Genomic DNA, 20,635 nt, shown 5'->3' with positions numbered 1-20,635 from the left:
GGGCCCCTAATTTAAAGGGTCAGCCCCTTTTGCTTGATATCGTAAGAAAGGTCATGACATTTCAAACATTTTTTGTTCAACAAGTATTTAGAAATTCTTTACCGTTCTCGAGTTATTTCTAGAAGTAATTTTTAGGGGCCAAACTGTAGCTCCCTAACGGGGCCACATAGGGTAAAAACGAAATATGCATATTGTTCAGATCATCATTCTGAACAACTTTTGTTCTTTATTGCTTTTCAAAATATTTGTCGTTTTCGAGATACAAGGGGTAAACAATTTATGGTTTTGGCCCTTAAAATCCCTTATTACGTAACATATGACCTAAATTTTTATATGAATAGATTTGGATTGTTGAGATGAACATTTTTTGTTCTTTAACTTATACCAAAATATTAACGATTTTTGAGATATTTGATCTAGACTTTGAGCCCTTCTAGATCCCTAATTGAAGGGGCTAGCCCCTAAATCTTGATATTTTCGAAAAGATCTCGTAAATGTGCACAACTTTTGTTCTACATGTCTTAACAAAATATTTGCAAGAAAAAAGATATTGGAGATCAAAGGTCAAAAATCGCCGAAATCGGCGAAAAATTTTGGCATCCATTTTTTCAGGTCCAGGCGAGCGTTTAGGCAAATCGCCTCCGGTAAAATCGAATCCCCCACAAATCTTCTAAAATGTTTACTCTATCTTGTGTAGAAATTTCAAGACTCTAGCTTCAAAACTAACGGAGGAGATGTGTGGACAACAAGGCCCTTCAAAAAGTCACTAAAAGAGAGATAACTCCTGACCGGAAGTGACGTCAAGCACGAAATTTTGCAAGCATAGTCTCGTCACCAAAAGACATCTTTCCTGAAAATTTCGTGAAAATCGATCGAGAAATGGCTGAGAAAAACGCGTGTACTACCAAGGAAAATAATAATAATAATAATAATAATGAAGAAGAAGAACGCGAACAATAATAGTAAGGTCTTCCGCAGGAGACGGAAGACCTTAATAATGAAGAAGAAGAACGCGAACAATAATAGTAAGGTCTTCCGCAGGAGACGGAAGACCTTAATAATGAAGAAGAAGAACGCGAACAATAATAGTAAGGTCTTCCGCAGGAGACGGAAGACCTTAATAAGAAACGCAGCAAAAACAATATGTCTCCGACACTTTGTGTTCGGAGACATAATAAGAAACGGAGCAAAAACAATATGTCTCCGACACTTTGTGTTCGGAGACATAATAAGAAACGGAGCAAAAACAATATGTCTCCGACACTTTGTGTTCGGAGACAATAAGAATAATAAGAAACGGAGCAAAAACAATATGTCTCCGACACTTTGTGTTCGGAGACATAATTAATTACGTTTTTAAAAGTAATTGGATATAATTTGTACGTAAACATATTTTAATTACAAGTAATTGTAATTTGATTAATTACCCGAGGAAACCCTGTAATTCAATTACCTTTTTAATGTACTTTCAATTACAATCCAGGACCATGAGATTTGTTTTAGCATGATATTATTGCAATATTGCTTTCGTCTATTTGATACTTGAGTCAATTTTTTTTATTATGTGTATTTAAAACCAAAATTCTCTCTCTCTCTCTCTCTCTCTCTCTCTCTCTCTCTCTCTCTGTGTGTGTGTGTGTGTGTGTGTGTGTGTGTGTGTGTGTGTGTGTGTGTGTGTGTGTGTGTGTGTGTGTGTGTTTTCTGTCTCTTTCTTTCAAAGGGCAGTGCGTGTGTTTTAAGCTGATCAAATCTAATTGTCAAATTTGCACGGATGAATTAAAGCCACCTGTATCATGTTCTCAGAGCCCCAGGTAATATAATTGCTATAAAAACAATTCACATAATTGGCAAAGCCATATCATTCTTGAATGTTCCTGAACAACGCAGATGTTTAGTAGACCTCTAGTATTCCGGTATTTTGAAATGCCGGAGTGTTAATATATCCCTGTAAACTCGAAATAAAAGACATCACGGAGTCGTCCACTTCTGCTTTGAACATATATTTAGATATTTTATATATAAAAAATTATATTAACGGCAAAGTAACAACTCAACTTGATGATTTCAGCTACTCCATCGTCAACTTTTCATGTTTATGTAGCAATATCCCATCATCAACTGCATATGCTGTTTATATCTCTCATATTATTCGATACGCAAGAGCTTGTTCTGTGTATGATCAGGTTTTTTAATTTACCGTTTACCTGATCATATGATATAGGGCTCACAGAGGGTGTGACCGGTCGACAGAGGATGCTTATTCCTCCTAGGCACATAATCCCACCTTTGGTATAACCAGGGGTCCGTGTTTGCCCAACTCTCAATTGTATTTTTAGTGATATTTTGGTCGTTTTTCAATTTACATACTCAACTGACCGACGGTAGAAAAGTTAATTTTTCAGAAATTATGCATTTAAACGTTTAATACGTAAGCGGTTTACGAACTCTTTGCTGCTAGCGCTGAACAGGTCCACACCACTTTGAGCCGAGTGATTGCATAAAGGGGTTGATGCAATCAACTCCCAAAAATGAAATCAAAATGAAAGGGGGCATTAGCTGTGAAAGTGATGGCAACTTTTCTCTCTCAAAATTTCTCAATGGCATTGGAATATGTATATACATGTATATAAATATAATTTTTTTCTTTTTTACATTTTTGTACATTTATTTTGTACAAAAACAAGAGATGTAAAACTACGTTAGATAACCGCTTTTAGTGTAAAGAAATCTATAGGGAAGACAATAATTATTTAACCACCAAAATTGCCTGTGCCTGCTTTGAGATTAAAAAGTGTTCGGAATAATTAAATACTAGTTGAGATGTTACAACACCTTGGTAACTCAGCACTGAAAACACTGCTTGATATCTTCAATCTAAGTTGGATTCAAGGACAAGTACCACAATGTTGGAAAGATGCTATAATGATGCCAATACTAAAGAGAGGAAAGAACAAGTCAAAAGCTTCCAGCTACCGCCCTATAAGCCTAACAAGCAGTTGCTGTAAACTGATAGAACGTATAATCAACAAGCGCATGCAAGTCTATTTAGAATCGGAGAAGATCATTGGACATGAACAAGCAGGCTTTAGACAATACAAAGGTACAGAAGACCAGACAACACATCTAGCACAGGTTATTGAAGATGCCTTCCAAGCCAAAAAAGTAACACTTGCTGTATTCATAGATCTACAAAAAGCCTTTGATAAAGTATGGAAAGATGGACTACTAGTAAAATTGCTCAGATCTGGAATCGGTGGTAGAATGTACAAATGGATCAAATCATATTTGAACAACAGAAAAGCCAGAGTTTTGGTTGATGGACAGTGTGGGAAAAAAGTCCTTCTACGACAAGGGGTTCCACAGGGAGGAGTACTCCCGCCGACCCTTTTTATCCTCTATATGAACGATCTTGTTCAACAGCTACCAAAAGGTGTACGCACAGCCCTTTATGCAGACGATCTTGTTCTCTGGTGCTCAGAGGAATATACAACCACAGCAAAATACAGAATACAAACTGCTTTAGACAGGGTAGTGACATGGGCTGAGCAATGGTGTGTTACAATCAACAGGGAAAAAACAACTGGAACTCTGTTCTCACTCTCCCAGAAAAACCAATCTGTACAGCTTAATCTGGGCAGCACATCACTAGAGATTGAAGACCAACAAACATATCTTGGAGTAACCTTTGATAAAAGAATGACATGGAAGCAGCATATAACATCAGCTGAAGCAAAAGCAAGAAGAAAACTAATCATCATGAGGAAATTGGCAGGAACAAATTGGGGTGCCAATGAAAAAATATTAAAATCAGTTTACCAGGGGAATGTTCGTCCACATCTCGAATATGGATCTACCTCATGGATGACAGCAGCAAAAACCCACCTACAGACCTTAGACAAAGTACAGAACCAGGCACTACGAATCATCACAGGTGCCATGAAGTCAACCCCAATACATAGTATGGAGGAGATAACAAACATAACTCTGCTAAGTAAGAGAAGGGAGTGCAATGCAATGTTACAAGCCGCAAAATACTGCTGTACTGAAGATCACCCAATGAATAATAGACTAACGCAACTCTCATCAGGCAGACTGAAAAGATCAAGTTTTGTATTAGAGACAAGAGCTTTACAAAGAGAACATCATGAATCGCTACCAAAGCAAGTCAAACCTATAGCCTTTTCTGTAAATGACTACCCTACTGAAGATAAACTGAGAAATGTCAGCATTCAGACATCAGTACCAAACATCACATCCAAAGATGAACAATCTGATATTGTAAAGAAAACTCACACTATGACCATGCTAAAAGAACAGTACCCCTCTGAATTTTGGATAAGAGTATTCACGGACGGATCAGCCACAAATGCAATAAAAAACGGAGGGGCTGGTATATACATCCAATATCCAAATGGAGAGCGACAATCTGAAGCAATACCAACAGGCTTGCATTGTTCCAACTATAAAGCTGAAGAAAAAGCCATCAGTCATGCTGCACATACCATCACAGACAAAGTCAATATCACAACTCCAGTTGTTTTCCTTACAGATGCTCTGTCTGTATTACAGGGATTGACAAACAACAAGCTACCATCAATAGAACAGGCGCTATTTAACATTCAAAGTCGCATAACAGTGCTACAATGGATCCCTTCGCACTGTGGAGTCTATGGTAATGAACAAGCTGACATTCTCGCAAAACAAGGTGCCGGACAACAACAGGAGGAAAACCCAGTCTGCCTTGCAGAGATGAAAACCATAATAAAATCTCTGTACACAAAATCCAACCATCAAGACAGTTACCACCATCTGTCGAGACCTGAACAAACTGTCATATTCAGACTGAGGACAGGACACAACAGACTAAACAAACATCTGAACAGAGTGATGAAAGTGGTACCATCCTCAATGTGTCCCTGTGGTGAGGCAGAACAAGATACAACACATATTCTACAGACATGCAAGAACCATCAGGCATTGAGACAAAGGATATGGCCATTACCAACAACCATCCAGGAAAAGCTATTTGGAACAGTGGAGGACTTACGGAAGACCACCAGATTCGTAGAGGAAGCAGAAATCCAAGTGTAGAGGCGAACGACAAGAAGAAGATTAAATACTAGTGTTGTCACTGAAATGGAGCAATTTTCATTTAATTCAATTTTTGATGACAAAATGAAAGCTAAGTAATGCACCTTTAACAGTAAAGAGGGATTTTTCCTCGGATTTAGATAAAGTCCAGCTAGGGGCGGATCCAGGAATTGCGGGGGGGGGGGGGGGGCGCAAGTCTATGAAGCAGGGGGTTTGGGTCCAGGGCGAATTCCTGGTGGCGAAGCCCCCGTAAGCTCCTTGATTTTACAGGGGCTTGAAATCTGTCTCCTAAGTCATTTTTACTATTTTCTGTCATTTTTAATAAGGTGAAGTTAATAAAATGACGCAAATTTGAAGGATTTTTTTTGGGGGGGGGTGTAAGTTTTCCCAATAAAAGTAATTCAATAAATCAAAAGATTTTGTCATTTATGTATTTCTCTGTGAGTGGAAGAGATTATTGCTTCTTATATCGTCTACATTTTTCTAATCAAGAAACCACGATTTTCCTTAATTTTGAAAATTTTAAGGGAGGGTGGCTGCTACCGCCACTGAAGTCGTTGCTGGTCTTTTCTCTTCTGAATGTCAATGTTCACGAAAATGTCAAGAGATAAAATACCGTGCGTGGGTAATCCGACGTGTTTTTTCGGAAAATATAACATTAACGCAATGGTTTTTAGTTTCTACAAAATGGCGGAAAACGTAAACGTCCCCGGGTTACTTCGAACAAGTTTGTAGAAGTCATGTTCTGTAACACGTGAGTGTTGCGAAAGAAACTGATAATGATGAAAACAGCCATGGAGAGGATAGGGATAGTAGGAGCTGGAATGACGGGCGCCACTGTGTCCTCTCTACTGAGAGCAGAGTGTGCAGACAGCAAGTTGTTGGTCCTCGACAAGGGCAGGGGTGTAGGTAAAATCTTGTTTCATCAGAGGGTGGACTCTCTCTCTCTTTCTCTCTCTCTCTCTCTCTCCCTCTCTCTCTCTCTCTCTCTCTCTCTCTCTCTCTCTCTCTCATTTTTATTCAAAGGCAAGTTTTAGTGTACCAGATCACAGGAACTGGTTATTTGTCTGCAGGCCTAATGCTGACAATAGGGGTCTAACAGGTTGGGAACACTTCCCCTATAGCGAGATATTCTCGCTAAAACGCGATTATCCCTCTCAAGTGAGAATAAATATATCCCGTTCAACCGAGAAAAACATCCGTGGAGTACATCTCTTCGTGTTTCACGTGAGAAAAAGAAAAAGTGCTAAAATGTCCGATACTTCTGCAAATATATTAATCAAAACAAAAACACTCACGGTGTGTATTGGATTTCAGACTGCTTCTCTCTTACTCAACAACTTTGATATGCAATTTCATGACTATGTTGTCAATTTCATAGAAACAATTCGCATCATGTTGAGTGCTTGTCGCACTTATTCAGCGTTGCACGGGATTTGCCATTATTTTCAATAAAGATGCCAAAAACACCTGTTTATGGTAATGTTTATTTCTCGCTAAAGAGGGATAATCGCGTTTTAGTGAGAATATCTCGCAATAGGGGAAGTGTTCCCAACCTGTCTAAACCAATCAAATTAAAATTAGATCCTTTGATCCGCTCACTTGTATCGCTAAGTAAAGGTTTGATGATAATAATTTATCATATGTGTATATGATATGAGCCTCCAGATTGAAAAACATTAACAGATAAATGTGTTTCATAGATAAATTGTATTGCAGTGGTATATCTAGTGTTATTTGCCGAGTTGAAAGGACAGGTGCTTCTTTACTTTCCTCATAGATAAACTGGATTCAGGCTTGTTGATAGATAAGTGATGACAGATACTAAGTCAAACTTTGATTATGTTAATATTAATGAAACTTTGGTTACAGCAAACCTGCTTAAGTGATTTTCAGCGAAGTGATTTTCATTCCCCATAGCTGTAAAACATATTACGAACTCATTGGATGTAATGAATCAAATCAAAGTTGTCCATCCCTGTCAGAGCACTTTGCTTCAAGTTTATTTGACTTTAACAGGTCCAGTCCAAAGACTATTTCTACCTACATATTTAAATCTACATAAAGTAGCTATTTCTACCTACTTTTACCTGATTTCGAAAATATAAATAAATAATAATTTATTAATAAGGCGCATCTTTTAAACCATTGTTTTCCCTAAGAACCGGCCGCCGGCCAAATTGACCGTTTCAAACGATTTTCTGGCCGGTTCAAATATAAAAAAAATCAAAAAATAATATGTTGTCAATTTCAGTGATGTTGATTTACCCGATCGATCTTTGCAAAGAATGTATGCGGTAGCAATTGGTTGGCTATAAATATCTTTCATATTTCTTCCTTGTTTATGTTTTTATCGAGAGCTTTTTGAAATGGCGATTTTGATTGGACGATATTTTAAACTCTCACCTTGCGCGTGAGAAGCACATGGCAGTGAAAAATAATGAAGCGTCGAACGAATACATTACATGATTTCTTCCAGTCAAAACATCGGAAAGGTGTGTATTTAACACCACTGTGACTAACTTGTCTGAGGTAAAAATGTTCAACCCTTTGGTATATATTTAAAAATGTAGGTTAAAAAGTGGCATATGAACAACGGTCATTTTGCCCCCTGAAATGCCTCAGAATGCAGGATTTTGCGTCTAATTTTCCAAAATTTCATGGGGGGAATTCCCCCCATACCCCCCCCCCCCCCCGGCCTGTTACAATTCTAAATGGGCCTGTTCAAATGAAAGGAATGGAAAACACTGCATCTTTTAAACAGGTCAGTCGTTTTATGTATCATGTTGTGCATGACATAATTCGGAGTGTAAATTTGAATACTTTACGAGGGTGGAAAATGCATGAAAAATCGCCCCAAAAACCTTTAATGTTAAAATGCATGGAGGTAAACTTTGAACTTAATACAGATTTGTAAGACATTTCAGACTTCTTATCACGCAGTTTTGATCCTAAGCTCCTAGAAAATGGCACTGAGTGTAGTTATTGAGGCAAATTTGAAAGGTTAGAAAGTAATCATTTTTTGTCCAATATTTTTGTGGTATTTATCGTCAGTGTAAGCATGGTAAGTGAATCAAGAAATTTGGTACACACCATATTGCGCCGTTCCTGTGTTTGGCCACGAAATGCAAGTAAAGGAAAAAGTAGGTAAAAATAGCTACCTGCAGGTTTAAATACCTAGGTAGCTATAAGTAGCTACGTAGGTAGAAATAATCTTTGGACTGGACCTGTTTAAATCATTACAATATCTATAAAAAAACAAACAGGTAAATGAAAGCTTGATAAAGCATTTGTGGTCATGTCAATGATGAGGCATTTGATTTAATTAACATCATTCATCATAACATTATTGATCAGTTGTCCATATATTACAAATGTGATATTACATACAATAAATTTATGAATAAAATCATTCGAACACTATATACAACATCATTAATCAGTCATTCCAAAATTACACACATATAAAAAAAAATCATGGATGTTTCATCCATATAATATCCATTACTGTGGAATCGTCATTATTCGTGGAGGGTGGATTTCGTGGGTCACTCTTACCCATGAATTTAGCCTCCTCAAACATTTTTTTAACCAAGTAGAGTTATCTCTCCTATAGTAACATAGTATCGCTTACCCACGAAAATACGTCCCATCGAACCAGCAAAATTTTGCTTACCCATGAAGGTTGGCCCTCATGAATTAAAATTATTCTACAGTATGTTTCAGCATCAATTATTACAGGATTGTGTGTAAATCAATATACAAGTGTTGTACAGTTTTCTGAAAACAATGACTGCAGAATTTGATATCATTCTTTTATAAATGACATTCATAGATCTATGACACCTGAATTCAATACATGTGAAAAGCTGATTCATGAAAATTCATCAAGATTTACAAAAATTATGATCCAAAATAATGAGACAATGTAAAATTTAGGTTAATGTTATGAAATTAGGATAAAATAAATATCAATGGGTTGATGCTAATTAATATTATGAAAAACTTACCGATACAATTGCCTCAGTATTGATTATGGAACAGATCAGAGTAACTTTTCCAGCACAAACAACACCACATATATACACAACTATTATCTTTTAATGTAAATAAATTTGATACTGTAAATTTGATACTGTATCAGTGCACACCAGATCAATCCTTGTAATGCGCTTAATGATATCAATCTTTAATCGGAATTACCGCTTAGTGATATTAATCTTTTATAGGAATTACCACTTAGTGATATCAATCTTTAATCGGAATTACCGCTTAATGATATTAATCTTTTATAGGAATTACCGCTTAGTGATATCGATCTTTTATAGGAATTACCGCTTAGTGATATCAATCTTTAAGAGGAATTACCACTTAGTGATATCAATCTTATAGGAATTACCGCTTAGTGATATCAATCCTTTATAGGAATTACCACTTCGTGATATCAATCTTTTATAGGAATTATCGCTAAGTGATATCAATCTTTTATAGGAATTACCGCTTAGTGATATCAATCTTTAATAGGATTACCGCTTAGTGATATCAATCTTTAATAGGAATTACCACTGAGTGATATCAATCTTTAATAGGAATTACCACTTACTGATATCAATCTTTAATCGGAATTGTCACTTAGTGATATCAATCTTTAATTGGAATTACCACTCAGTGATATCAATATTTAATCAGAATTACCACTGTGTTTAGTTTGAATTTCTCAGATCTCATTCTAAAGCCATGTAATTTTACTTCCTAAAAATTTACTTTTTAAAGATATCTGTACCAAACACCTTCAGAAAATACCAGAGCTCCTCTACTCGTGTGCTCCTGAAATATGAAAATATAGATATGTAATCTCAGAATACCAGAGCTCCTCTACTCGTGAGCTCCTGAAATATGAAAATATAGATATGTAATCTCAGAATACCAGAGCTCCTCTACTCGTGAGCTCCTGAAATATGAAAATATAGATATGTAATCTCAGAATACCAGAGCTCCTCTACTCGTGAGCTCCTGAAATATGAAAATATAGATATGTAATCTGAGGTATTGAAAGAAGCAAAATATAATATTTATACAATACATGTAGCCTATAGTGCTGGGGACAAATAAAGTTTTATTCACTATAAATGTAATTCATTTATATATATCTAATGAGTTCATAATATGTTTGAAAACTTCAGGGAATGAAAATCACTTTACTATCAGCATAAATTCATGTTAAGAGTATACACATTAAAATTGATATTGTTTACTTCTACTAATGTTTTGTCAATAATAAATTTTGTATGTTTTTTCAATGTACTTATATTTCAATAGAAGCACTGACATACTCTCAAATGGACATAAAATGTATATATTTATACAAAGAAATAAGTAAAATTCTAAGATATGACTATAAAGAATAGATATAAAAGTTGTTTGTATGAAGGGAGATTTGAAAATAATGGAAGTACATATGGTTATATATCTAAATAAGTCTTTATTCTTTCATGATATGAACAACCTGTCCAATAAATTTATAAACTTTTAAAATAATCCAATCTGCACAAAAATAATTGGCAACAAAAGCTGTGAGCACTTTAGCTCACACCTGTATAGCATGGGATTTGTATTCATTGATTGTATGTTTAATGTCCCTCTCGAGAATCTTTCACTCATATGGAGACATTACCATTGCTGGTGAAGGGCTGCAAAATTTAAGCCTTTGCTCGGCGTTTATGGCCATTAAGCAGGGAGGGGTCTTTATCATGCCATACTTGCCATACATGGGACCTCGGTTTTTGCAGTCTCATCCGAAGGACCACCCCATTTAATTGCCTCTTACTACAAGCAAGGGGTACTGATGACCTATTATATTCCAGATTCCCATGGGATGGAATATGAATTAGATAAAAAGCTTATACATGTTTATATCTACAGGTTTTAGTGCTAAATTTAGAGAATACAATATTGTCATTGTAAAAGTATATGAGAAACGAAAAGTGAAGAGCATTCAAATGACAGAAAGTTCATATATACAAATGATGAAATTATCATTAAAACTATTTATATCTCATTTAATCACACAGTCAGTGTTTTAGATCGTTAGTCATTGTGTTGGACCTGATTTGAATTTTAAATTGTTTTTATTTCACTGAAAGAACATGAAACTTCTTTTCAGTCATGATCCGGGTTAGAATAGGTCCTCAGTACCCCCTTGCTTGTCGTAAGAGGCAATTAAATGGGGCGGTCCTTCGGACGAGACCGCAAAAACTGAGGTCTTGTGTCACAGCAGGTGTGGCACAATAAAGATCCCTCCCTGCTCAATGGTCATAAGCGCCGAGCATAGGCCTAAATTTTGCAGCCCTTCACCAGCAGTGGTGACGTCTCCATATGAGTGAATTAATCTCCAGAGGGATGTTAAACAATATTTAATCAATCAATCTTTTCAGGCGGAAGGATGTCTACCAGTCGTTGTGTGGAGGCAAAGAGTTCTTCAGTAGATTTGGGGGCACAGTACATATCAATTACAGAGGCATACCGAGAAAAGCATCAGAGGTACTCGTAAAACTCAAATAGACTCCTCAAAAAACTTGCAGGGATTTTCCACCCAGTTGTAGGGGGCCGAAATTCGGCCCCATTCCCAATGCAAAATAGTAGTATTTTTTCCCAATTTGTCTACAAAATTTCCCAATTCAAGTCAAATAAAAAATTGTCTTGTTTTGCAATATTGTCATGGGGAAAGTGGAATGATTCAATATAATTCAGCTGAACTACCATCATAGTTCATTTTATAAAACACTCCAGAAATATCGACAACAGTTCGATAAATCCGAATTTCCTCCATTTTTTCTTCTTTGATTAATACGTGCTATATTGTTGCTTCTCTTATTGTACCCACTTCCTTAACCTATCTGAGAGTTATTAGGTAAATCTCATATATATTTAGAATGTATTTTCAGTGTACTTTGTGTGAAAATAATTGTTTTAATCTTTGAAGCAGCACACTTCGTTTGGAGAGTCTATAAATCACCAGAAATTGTGATATTGTATGCTGCATTGTATAAAGCAGCATTAGTTCAAATTTAGCTTACTTTTATCATTAATATTAACATATGTACATTTAGATATATATTTACTTTACAAAATCATTTTATTGGATATGAAAATATAACTTCCCAAGCCTGGTGCTTTTCCTACTGATTGAACAAGTATATTGGCATAGATTATCACAGAGAGTTTCATGATGAACTAGATCATGATTTGAAAAATAATTTATATATGGTTAGGCTGTTTATGTCAAATTTCAAAGCAATACAATATGTAATTGAAACCCCATGATTAAATCTAAATTTAATTCAACTGTAATTGAAAAAAAAAATCAATCTAGTATTCAAAAGTATAAATACACAATATTATTAGCCATGAATTGCAAGTAAAATGGGGAAAATGCTGTCTATTTTCTCTTCCTGACATTTTTGAAGAACCATCTGAGAACTAGAAGCTAGGGTCACTTGGAAATTTGAAAGCTGGTGTTCCGTCAGTCCATGCATCATTGAAAAATAGGTTTAAATGTCATTTAACCCTGATTGCAATGAAAAACAGAATGTTATGATAAGAAAAACTTCTATGAATGAAGAGAAAATGTTCATCTTTTTATTGAAAAAAAAAAGTGTATTTTAAGAAATATGTTGTAAAACTGTGAATTTCTAAAATTCCCAATTTGGACAAAATGGCGTTAAAATTCCCAATTCTAAAGGCCCAGGCCCCATTCCCAAAATGGTGTGGAAAATCCCTGAAAAGCATCAGAGGTACTCGTAAAACTCTTAATAGACTCCTCAGAAAAGCATCAGAGGTACTCATAAAACTCAAATAGACTCAACTGAATAGTATCAGAGGTACTCGTAAAACTCAAATAGACTCAACTGAATAGTATCAGAGGTACTCGTAAAACTCAAATAGACTTCTCAGAAAAGTATCAGAGGTACTCGTAAAACTCAAATAGACTCCTCAGAAAAGCATCAGAGGTACTCATAAAACTCAAATAGACTCCTCAGAAAAGCATCACAGGTACTCGTAAAACTCAAATAGACTCCTCAGAAAACATCACAGGTACTCATAAAACTTGAAATAGACTCCTCAGAAAAGTATCAGAGGTACTCGTAAAACTTGAAATAGACTCCTCAGAAAACATCACAGGTACTCATAAACCTTGAAATAGACTCCTCAGAAAATCTCACAGGTACTCATAAAACTTGAAATAGACTCCTCAGAAAACATCACAGGTACTCTTAAAACTTGAAATAGACTCCTCAGAAAACATCACAGGTACTCATAAAACTTGAAATAGACTCCTCAAAAAACGTCACAGGTACTCATAAAACTTGAAATAGACTCCTCAGAAAAGTAACAGAGGTACTCGTAAAACTTGAAATAGACTCCTCAGAAAACATCACAGGTACTCATAAAACTTGAAATAGACTCCTCAGAAAAGTATCAGAGGTACTCGTAAAACTTGAAATAGACTCCTCAGAAAACATCACAGGTACTCATAAAACTCTAATAGACTCCTGAGAAAAAGCATTAGAGGTATGCTTATATCTCTAAATAAACTTAGAAAAACATCACACACAAAGTAGGTAGGTCACAATAGTAGAGAGGGATCTCTCATGATTCTAGAAAGGCTGCACTGGAAACATAGTGTTCAAGTATCCATATAGTAAAACATGACTGCAGTGTTCATACAGTAAAACATGACTGTAGTGTTCATACAGTAAAACATGACTGTAGTGTTCATACAGTAAAACATGACTGTAGTTTTCATATAGTAAAACATGACTATAGTGTTCATACAGTAAAACATGATTATAGTGTTCATACAGTAAAACATGACTGTAGTGTTCATACAGTAAAACATGACTGTAGTGTTCATATAGTAAAACATTACTATAGTGTTCATACAGTAAAACATGATTATAGTGTTCATACAGTAAAACATGACTATAGTGTTCATACAGTAAAACATGACTATAGTGTTCATACAGTAAAACATGACTGTAGTGCTCATATAATAAAACATGACTGTAGTGTTCATATAGTAAAACATTACTATAGTGTTCATACAGTAAAACATGACTGTAGTGTTCATACAGTAAAACATGACTATAGTGTTCATACAGTAAAACATGACTATAGTGTTCATACAGTAAAACATGACTGTAGTGCTCATATAATAAAACATGACTGTAGTGTTCATATAGTAAAATATTACTATAGTGTTCATACAGTAAAACATGACTGTAGTGTTCATACAGTAAAACATGAGTATAGTGTTCATACAGTAAAACATGACTATAGTGTTCATACAGTAAAACATGACTGTAGTGTTCATATAGTAAAACATGACTGTAGTGTTCATACAGTGAAACATGACTGTAGTGTTCATACAGTGAAACATGACTGTAGTGTTCATACAGTAAAACATGACTATAGTGTTCATATAGTAAAACATGACTGTAGTGTTCATACAGTAAAACATGACTGTAGTGTTCATACAGTGAAACATGACTATAGTGTTCATATAGTAAAACATGACTGTAGTGTTCATACAGTAAAACATGACTATAGTGTTGATACAGTAAAACATGACTGTAGTGTTCTTACCGTAAAACATGACTGTAGTATCCATACAGTAAAACATGACTGTAGTGTTCATACAGTAAAACATGACTATAGTGTTGATACAGTAAAACATGACTGTAGTGTTCATACAGTAAAACATGACTGTAGTGTTCATACAGTAAAACATGACTGTAGTGTTCATACAGTAAAACATGACTATAGTGTTCATACAGTAAAACATGACTATAGTGTTCAAATATTCATGCAGTAGAACAGTTTTCATGCATATAATGAATTCCCACTTTTGATGAGGTAATTTGCATTCTGCACATAGATAAAAGTTACATATTGGATATGATGAATTACACTTAGTGTGAAGCAAAATAGGATATCTCTGACAATTCAATTTATGTGTATTTTACTGTACGAAGGGTAGACACTGCTTTGATCATATGTTAGACGATGATAGTTCTTTGTCGCACTTTAAAACTATATATGTCACATTAAACCAATATTTTTGCGATGTTCGAAACCAGACCAAAATTTTGTCAGTATGATAAGCAATAAAAAATAATATTAATTGACAATTTTGGCAAATTATATTTTGATATTATTGGAGTACTGCAGTGCACGTGAAGAACAGTGGTTTTCTAATGTATATTTGTGAAGGAGTGAGGTCTATGGTGAATGTGTGCAAGCTTGTAGGAAAAGTATAAAAGAAATATCGCAGGAGAAGAGGATTTTGTTTACAGTATGTAGTCGTGTTAAATAATACCAATCATAGAATTTCACATTTTCACTATCCTTCCATTGTTCAAGGAGGTTCTCTGTATTACCGTTGAATGTGTCCCACCAACAGCCTGCAGGCCATTCACGCTTGCATGTCGCCATGTAATTGTTTACTTTCTAAATTCAGCTTCCAATGGCACGTGGTCATGTATTGAATATTTATAAAAGGATGATCATTATCCATCTCGGAGAATAAAGGAATAAACAGGCAATCAGCTTGATTACTTTTTAATCCAATCTAGTTAAATTGCATAAAATGCTTAAGTTTATAACTTATATAGCTTGATATAAAAAACCATGCTCTTTTTATTCCTATGATGATAATCAATTAATACGGCATATATAGCTTGAAGTTCACAAGTCCATATTTAGTGACAAGGTAACTCGGGTGAGTGCTTTTGCCCCTGGATTTTGTGTAAAGTTTATTTTTTTGTTTCAGATTCCATAACGAGTTGATTTCAGCTGGAGTTCTAAAGAACCTGACTTGTGAAATTGAAGGGGAGAGAAATCAGGATTCATCCGTCACCCACCATGTCGCTCCAGAAGGAGTTAGTTCCATTGTCAAGCATTACCTCAATCAATCAGGTACAGTATTATAGATAAACAACACAGCAAACATTACCTCAGTCAATCAGATACAGTATTATAGATAGACAACACAGCAAACATTACCTCAGTCAATCAGGTACAGTATTATAGATAGAGACAACACAGCAAGCATTACCTCAGTCAATCAGGTACAGTATTATAGATAGAGACAACACAGCAAGCATTACCTCAGTCAATCAGATACAGTATTATAGATAGACAACACAGCAAACATTACCTCAGTCAATCACGTACAGTATTATAGATAGACAACACAGCAAGCATTACCTCAGTCAATCACGTACAGTATTATACAAAGAGACAACACAGGCAGTGTCTGCTGCCCAATCCTTATCAAATAACTTGTTGGTATTTTGATGTGAAATATTGTGTAAATAAATCTGGCACAATATTCTCAATAGGTCGGTTGGTTATTTTACGTCCTGTTGAGAATTTTTCACTTATATTGAGATGTCACCAGCTGTAGGTGAAGTACCACAAATTTTGACCTGTGCTTAGCGCTCAGAGCCATGGCAGTAAGGGATCTTTAACATGCCAACATCTGTCGTGACACAGGACCTCCATTTTTAAGGTCATTTCCAGTATACGTATGATTCTCATTTCTAAATGCCGAGAGTTTAGCAAAGGAGGAATCATTACTTAAGTTTATGTCTTAGGTTTGACGCAGCCATGGCCCGAGCGGGGCTCGAACACCTGGTTGTGAAGCGAAAACTCTACTACTGAATTACCTTACTCTCAGAGTTGTATCGTCCTATGTATGAGAAAACAGCTGAATGTAGAGAATGCTGAGAAGATGTCCGTTTGACTCGGGTCTTCTGCGTACACTTATTAGAAACAAGGAGAGCTGTGTTGAGTATATACAGGAGATACTCAGGTTATTAGAGATTGTCTCAGTCAAGACATTGAGATTCAGCTCGAGACCGGCATTTCTCTAATTATCACGCTACAGCCTCGTTCAGCTGAGATTGTAATGAAGATCTCGCAATTCCAAGATATTCATCTCTCAAGAATTTGTGACATTTTTTAAAACTGACTTTGCCTTTCAAATGAATTATTTTACAGGGGCAGAACTTCACACGTCTCAGCATGTAACTCGTGTCGATATCAAAGGGGACAAAGTGGAGCTGATGAGTGACAGCGGTGTGTCGTATCAGTGTGACTCCGTGGTGCTGACCATGCCCGTCCCCCAAATTCTGCAACTCCAGGGCTCCATAGCAGAAATTTTAAGTAGGTCACATAAATAAAAAAAAACACACACTGCAATGTCTTATTTTTTAATCTGTCATTGATATATCACACACACTGCAATGTCTTATTTTTAATCTGTCATTGATATATCATACATTACACTTAGTTGTTTGCTTATGTGTCCTTTACTTGCTATTGATCTGGATAAGACCAGGCTTCATGACAATAAAGTGAGAACAGATTAAGTCGATTTACAAATTGATCTAATCCATAAAGTATTGACACTGATAAGCCAATGAAATTCATGTCAACATTAGATTTTGAATTTTGGTTCAAACTGTCATTAATTGGGGTGATTTAAACAAGATGTTATATTTTGCTCAAGTTTATTCTCGCAGTTTATATTGTCATGGAGCCAGGTCTGGTGAAGAGACGATTAAAGTTATGTGACAACACGGGTCCAAATACGAGTTTGGTCTGATTAAGTGAACATGGAAAGAAAATAGGATCTCGATTTTATTTTAAACCCCGAAAGATCAAAGTTTGAATGATTGAGAGGAATCTCTATTGCAACATAATGAATGATTGATCTTAAAAGGAATCTCTTACAGGAATAATGAGGAAGAAAGATGTAAACTATTCATTTGAATGGGTATATATACCCATGTATTATGTATATTTGATATTCAGATTGTATTATTTGCACCTACAGTCCCTGAAACGTTCTACTTTACCATTTTTCCGTTCGCTCAGCGTGCGTTCACCGTTCGTTCAGCGTGCGTTCACCGTGCACTTTCCGTTCACAGTTTTGCGTTCAGCGTGCGCTCACCGTTCACAAAGCGTTCAGCGTGCGCTCACCGTTCACAAAGCGTTCAGCGTGCGCTCACCGTTCACAAAGCGTTCAGCGTGCGCTCACCGTTCATTCATCGTTCAGTCTTTTCATTGTCATTCGGAACACCAAAGTGAAAGGACCAATCTTGATAGCAAGGCGAAAATGATAATTGAACGTGTGCGTAAGAGTGGAAGGAGACTTTCTTACTATATCAGAAATTTAATTTTTGAAGTACAAAAGGTCAGGATTATCCACTGTGAATGCCGAAAGGTTCATTTGAGCTTTTGTTAAAAAAATTCTAAATGAGAGACGAATATAAGAGTTTGTCGTTATAAATTTAAGCCAAGTACAAAAAATAAGGCAGTTTCGGGTAATGAAAACCTCTTCCCCTGTGTTGACGATTTAGCATATACAAGTTCGGGCAAAAGCACAAATTATTATAATCATTTTGCATTGCTTGACACGAGTTTTAAACAAATCATCCCCCCCCCCCACTTTGAAAAATAAAAACAAACAAACGATGCTACATAATGTACATTGTACCGTATGTATGTGTCAGAATGTCAAATTGATATAGCTATTTTACGCCTATATTTATGAAAGACATTGTCAATAAACTGATATTTACTACTCTTGCCAAATTCGAAACTTTTGTAACATTTGTCCTAGATGCAAAGATGTAATTGTTTATCTGGTACGTTTCTGCATTAGCCTTTAAACATTATACAAATATTGCTCAATCTAAATGCAATCTATGGTCACATTAATAATAAGAATAGTAAGTTTTGTACTTGCATGTGCATAAATTCTAGGATTATTTCCTCGGGTCAATGTAGCTGCACCAAATGAATGACACAAAATGTAAGTAGGAATATTTAATACTGTTAGGAGTGTTGAGATGTTGACACAGGGTATACCGTCCGTATTGTTTGTTTACTGCATCTATCTTGACTCCTTTCAGGGGTGTTTGTTAATTACAGGTATCCCAAACGATTGAGCTCATAAAGTTTGAAGCCATACATGAACACCTGTAAATTCTGGATGTCACTACACATGTAGACTATAGTGTTTTCCTTTTCACATGCATTGTATACATATTGTACATACAAAATTTGCTTTTGTTTATGTATGACTGTTGCATGTATTAATGTACAATTTGCGATAATTTCATGAAATATATACATGTATACTCGGTACTTGTACAAAACTATATTACATTGAATATATCCAGAACTGTAAAATATGCTGCATTATGATTCCGGTTTATTTAATTTTTTATTAATTGATGAAATATACATGTACATGTATTTTATTACTTGATTATGAAATAGTAAAATCCCAGGGAAAAATCCGAAACATTCCGAGTAAATAGATCATTTTGCGTTCAGCATTCGTTCACCGTTCACTTTGCACTCTGCGTTCGCTCACCATTCACCAAATTGCGTTCACCGTTCACTCTGCGTTCGCTCACCGTGCGTTCACCGTTCGCTCGTCGTGCGTTCACCGTTCGCTCGTCGTGCGTTCGCCGTTCGCTCACCGTTCAAATGGGAAAGAAGACCGTTTCAGGGACTGTATCCTGTATCTTACACTATTTGAATTGTACACTCATTTTGAATTGTACACTCTTTTTGTATTGTACACTCTTTTTTAGACTCAAAGCCTGATGTGAAACGGAACTTGGAGGACGTGTCTTACTCCTCGCGGTTCGCTGCAGGGCTCTTCTACAACCCCAGCACCAATCTGAACTATTCCTGGGCTGGAAAATACATCACAGGGAATCCCTGTGTTCGATTTGTCAGCATTGAAAACAAGAAACGGAATTTGAGTAAGTTGCTAAAATCTTTTTCAGTTGTAAGCCCCACATTATATGCATGTATTTAACCTCAACAATAAAGTGTATTTGTATAGTTTGCATTGAAATACACATAGCATTTAAATAATATTATATGTACCCATACTGATATCTGATATCACCGTTCTTATGATATTCATCAAGCAACACCTCTTGGATATTGTTATAACAGTGTTCGAAATTGGTTTAAAACTTGGGATAGACCACGGGTCTATGCCAAAACAAGATGACATAGACCTCATCAAATTGGCATAGACCGCAACATTGAAAAAGATAACACAAATTTAAAACATTGTTATTTTCTTCTAATGTACTTAAAAAGCATATTTGCTTTCCATTTCCATAACAATGTACTCCTTTCCTCATGACGTTTATCAGACGTCGCTTTTGGGATTATAAACTCTACTGCTTTAAACCTAGAAAAATGGCATAGACAATTTGGTCTATCTCAATTACAATTGGCATAGACCTGTGTCATTTGACATAGACTCGGTCTATGGTTAATTTCGAACACTGTTATAACAATATCACCTTTGTAATGATTTCCATCAATCTGCATTACTCAGATACTGATGTTGAACAGTTATAACAATATCACCTTTGTAATGATTTCCATCAATCTGCTTCACTCAGATACTGATGTTGCCTTTTGTGATAATAACTATAAATCC

General features: G+C 35.7%; 2 protein-coding genes across 2 annotated transcripts in view; both read left to right on the top strand.

Moving 5' to 3' along the window:
* Positions 1–2,922: 2,922 nt before the first annotated feature.
* Positions 2,923–5,091, top strand: LOC125669182 (uncharacterized). Its single transcript, XM_048903627.2, has one exon. The coding sequence runs from the start codon at positions 2,923–2,925 to the stop codon at positions 5,089–5,091; it is 2,169 nt and encodes a 722-aa protein (XP_048759584.2).
* Positions 5,092–5,551: 460 nt separating this feature from the next.
* The window catches only part of LOC125670902 (renalase-like), a 17,736-nt gene continuing 2,652 nt past the window's right edge, over positions 5,552–20,635 (top strand). Inside the window, exons 1-5 of the mRNA XM_048906338.2 lie at positions 5,552–6,000; positions 11,526–11,631; positions 15,923–16,068; positions 17,155–17,319; positions 19,764–19,937. Of these exons, the coding sequence (XP_048762295.1) occupies positions 5,871–6,000; positions 11,526–11,631; positions 15,923–16,068; positions 17,155–17,319; positions 19,764–19,937 (721 nt within the window). The 5' untranslated portion in view covers positions 5,552–5,870. The remainder of the gene's footprint in view (positions 6,001–11,525; positions 11,632–15,922; positions 16,069–17,154; positions 17,320–19,763; positions 19,938–20,635) is intronic.

This window comes from Ostrea edulis, chromosome 4 (genome assembly GCF_947568905.1).
Source record: "Ostrea edulis chromosome 4, xbOstEdul1.1, whole genome shotgun sequence".
In the NCBI taxonomy this organism is placed as follows: Eukaryota; Metazoa; Mollusca; class Bivalvia; order Ostreida; family Ostreidae; genus Ostrea; species Ostrea edulis.
Note: the sequence above shows the minus strand (reverse complement) of the source record. Positions and strands in the feature narration are given on the sequence as shown.

Coding starts and splice junctions, on each gene's coding strand:
- LOC125669182 (XM_048903627.2), top strand. CDS start 2,923: ATGATGCCAATACTAAAGAGAGGAAAGAACAAGTCAAAAGCTTCCAGC.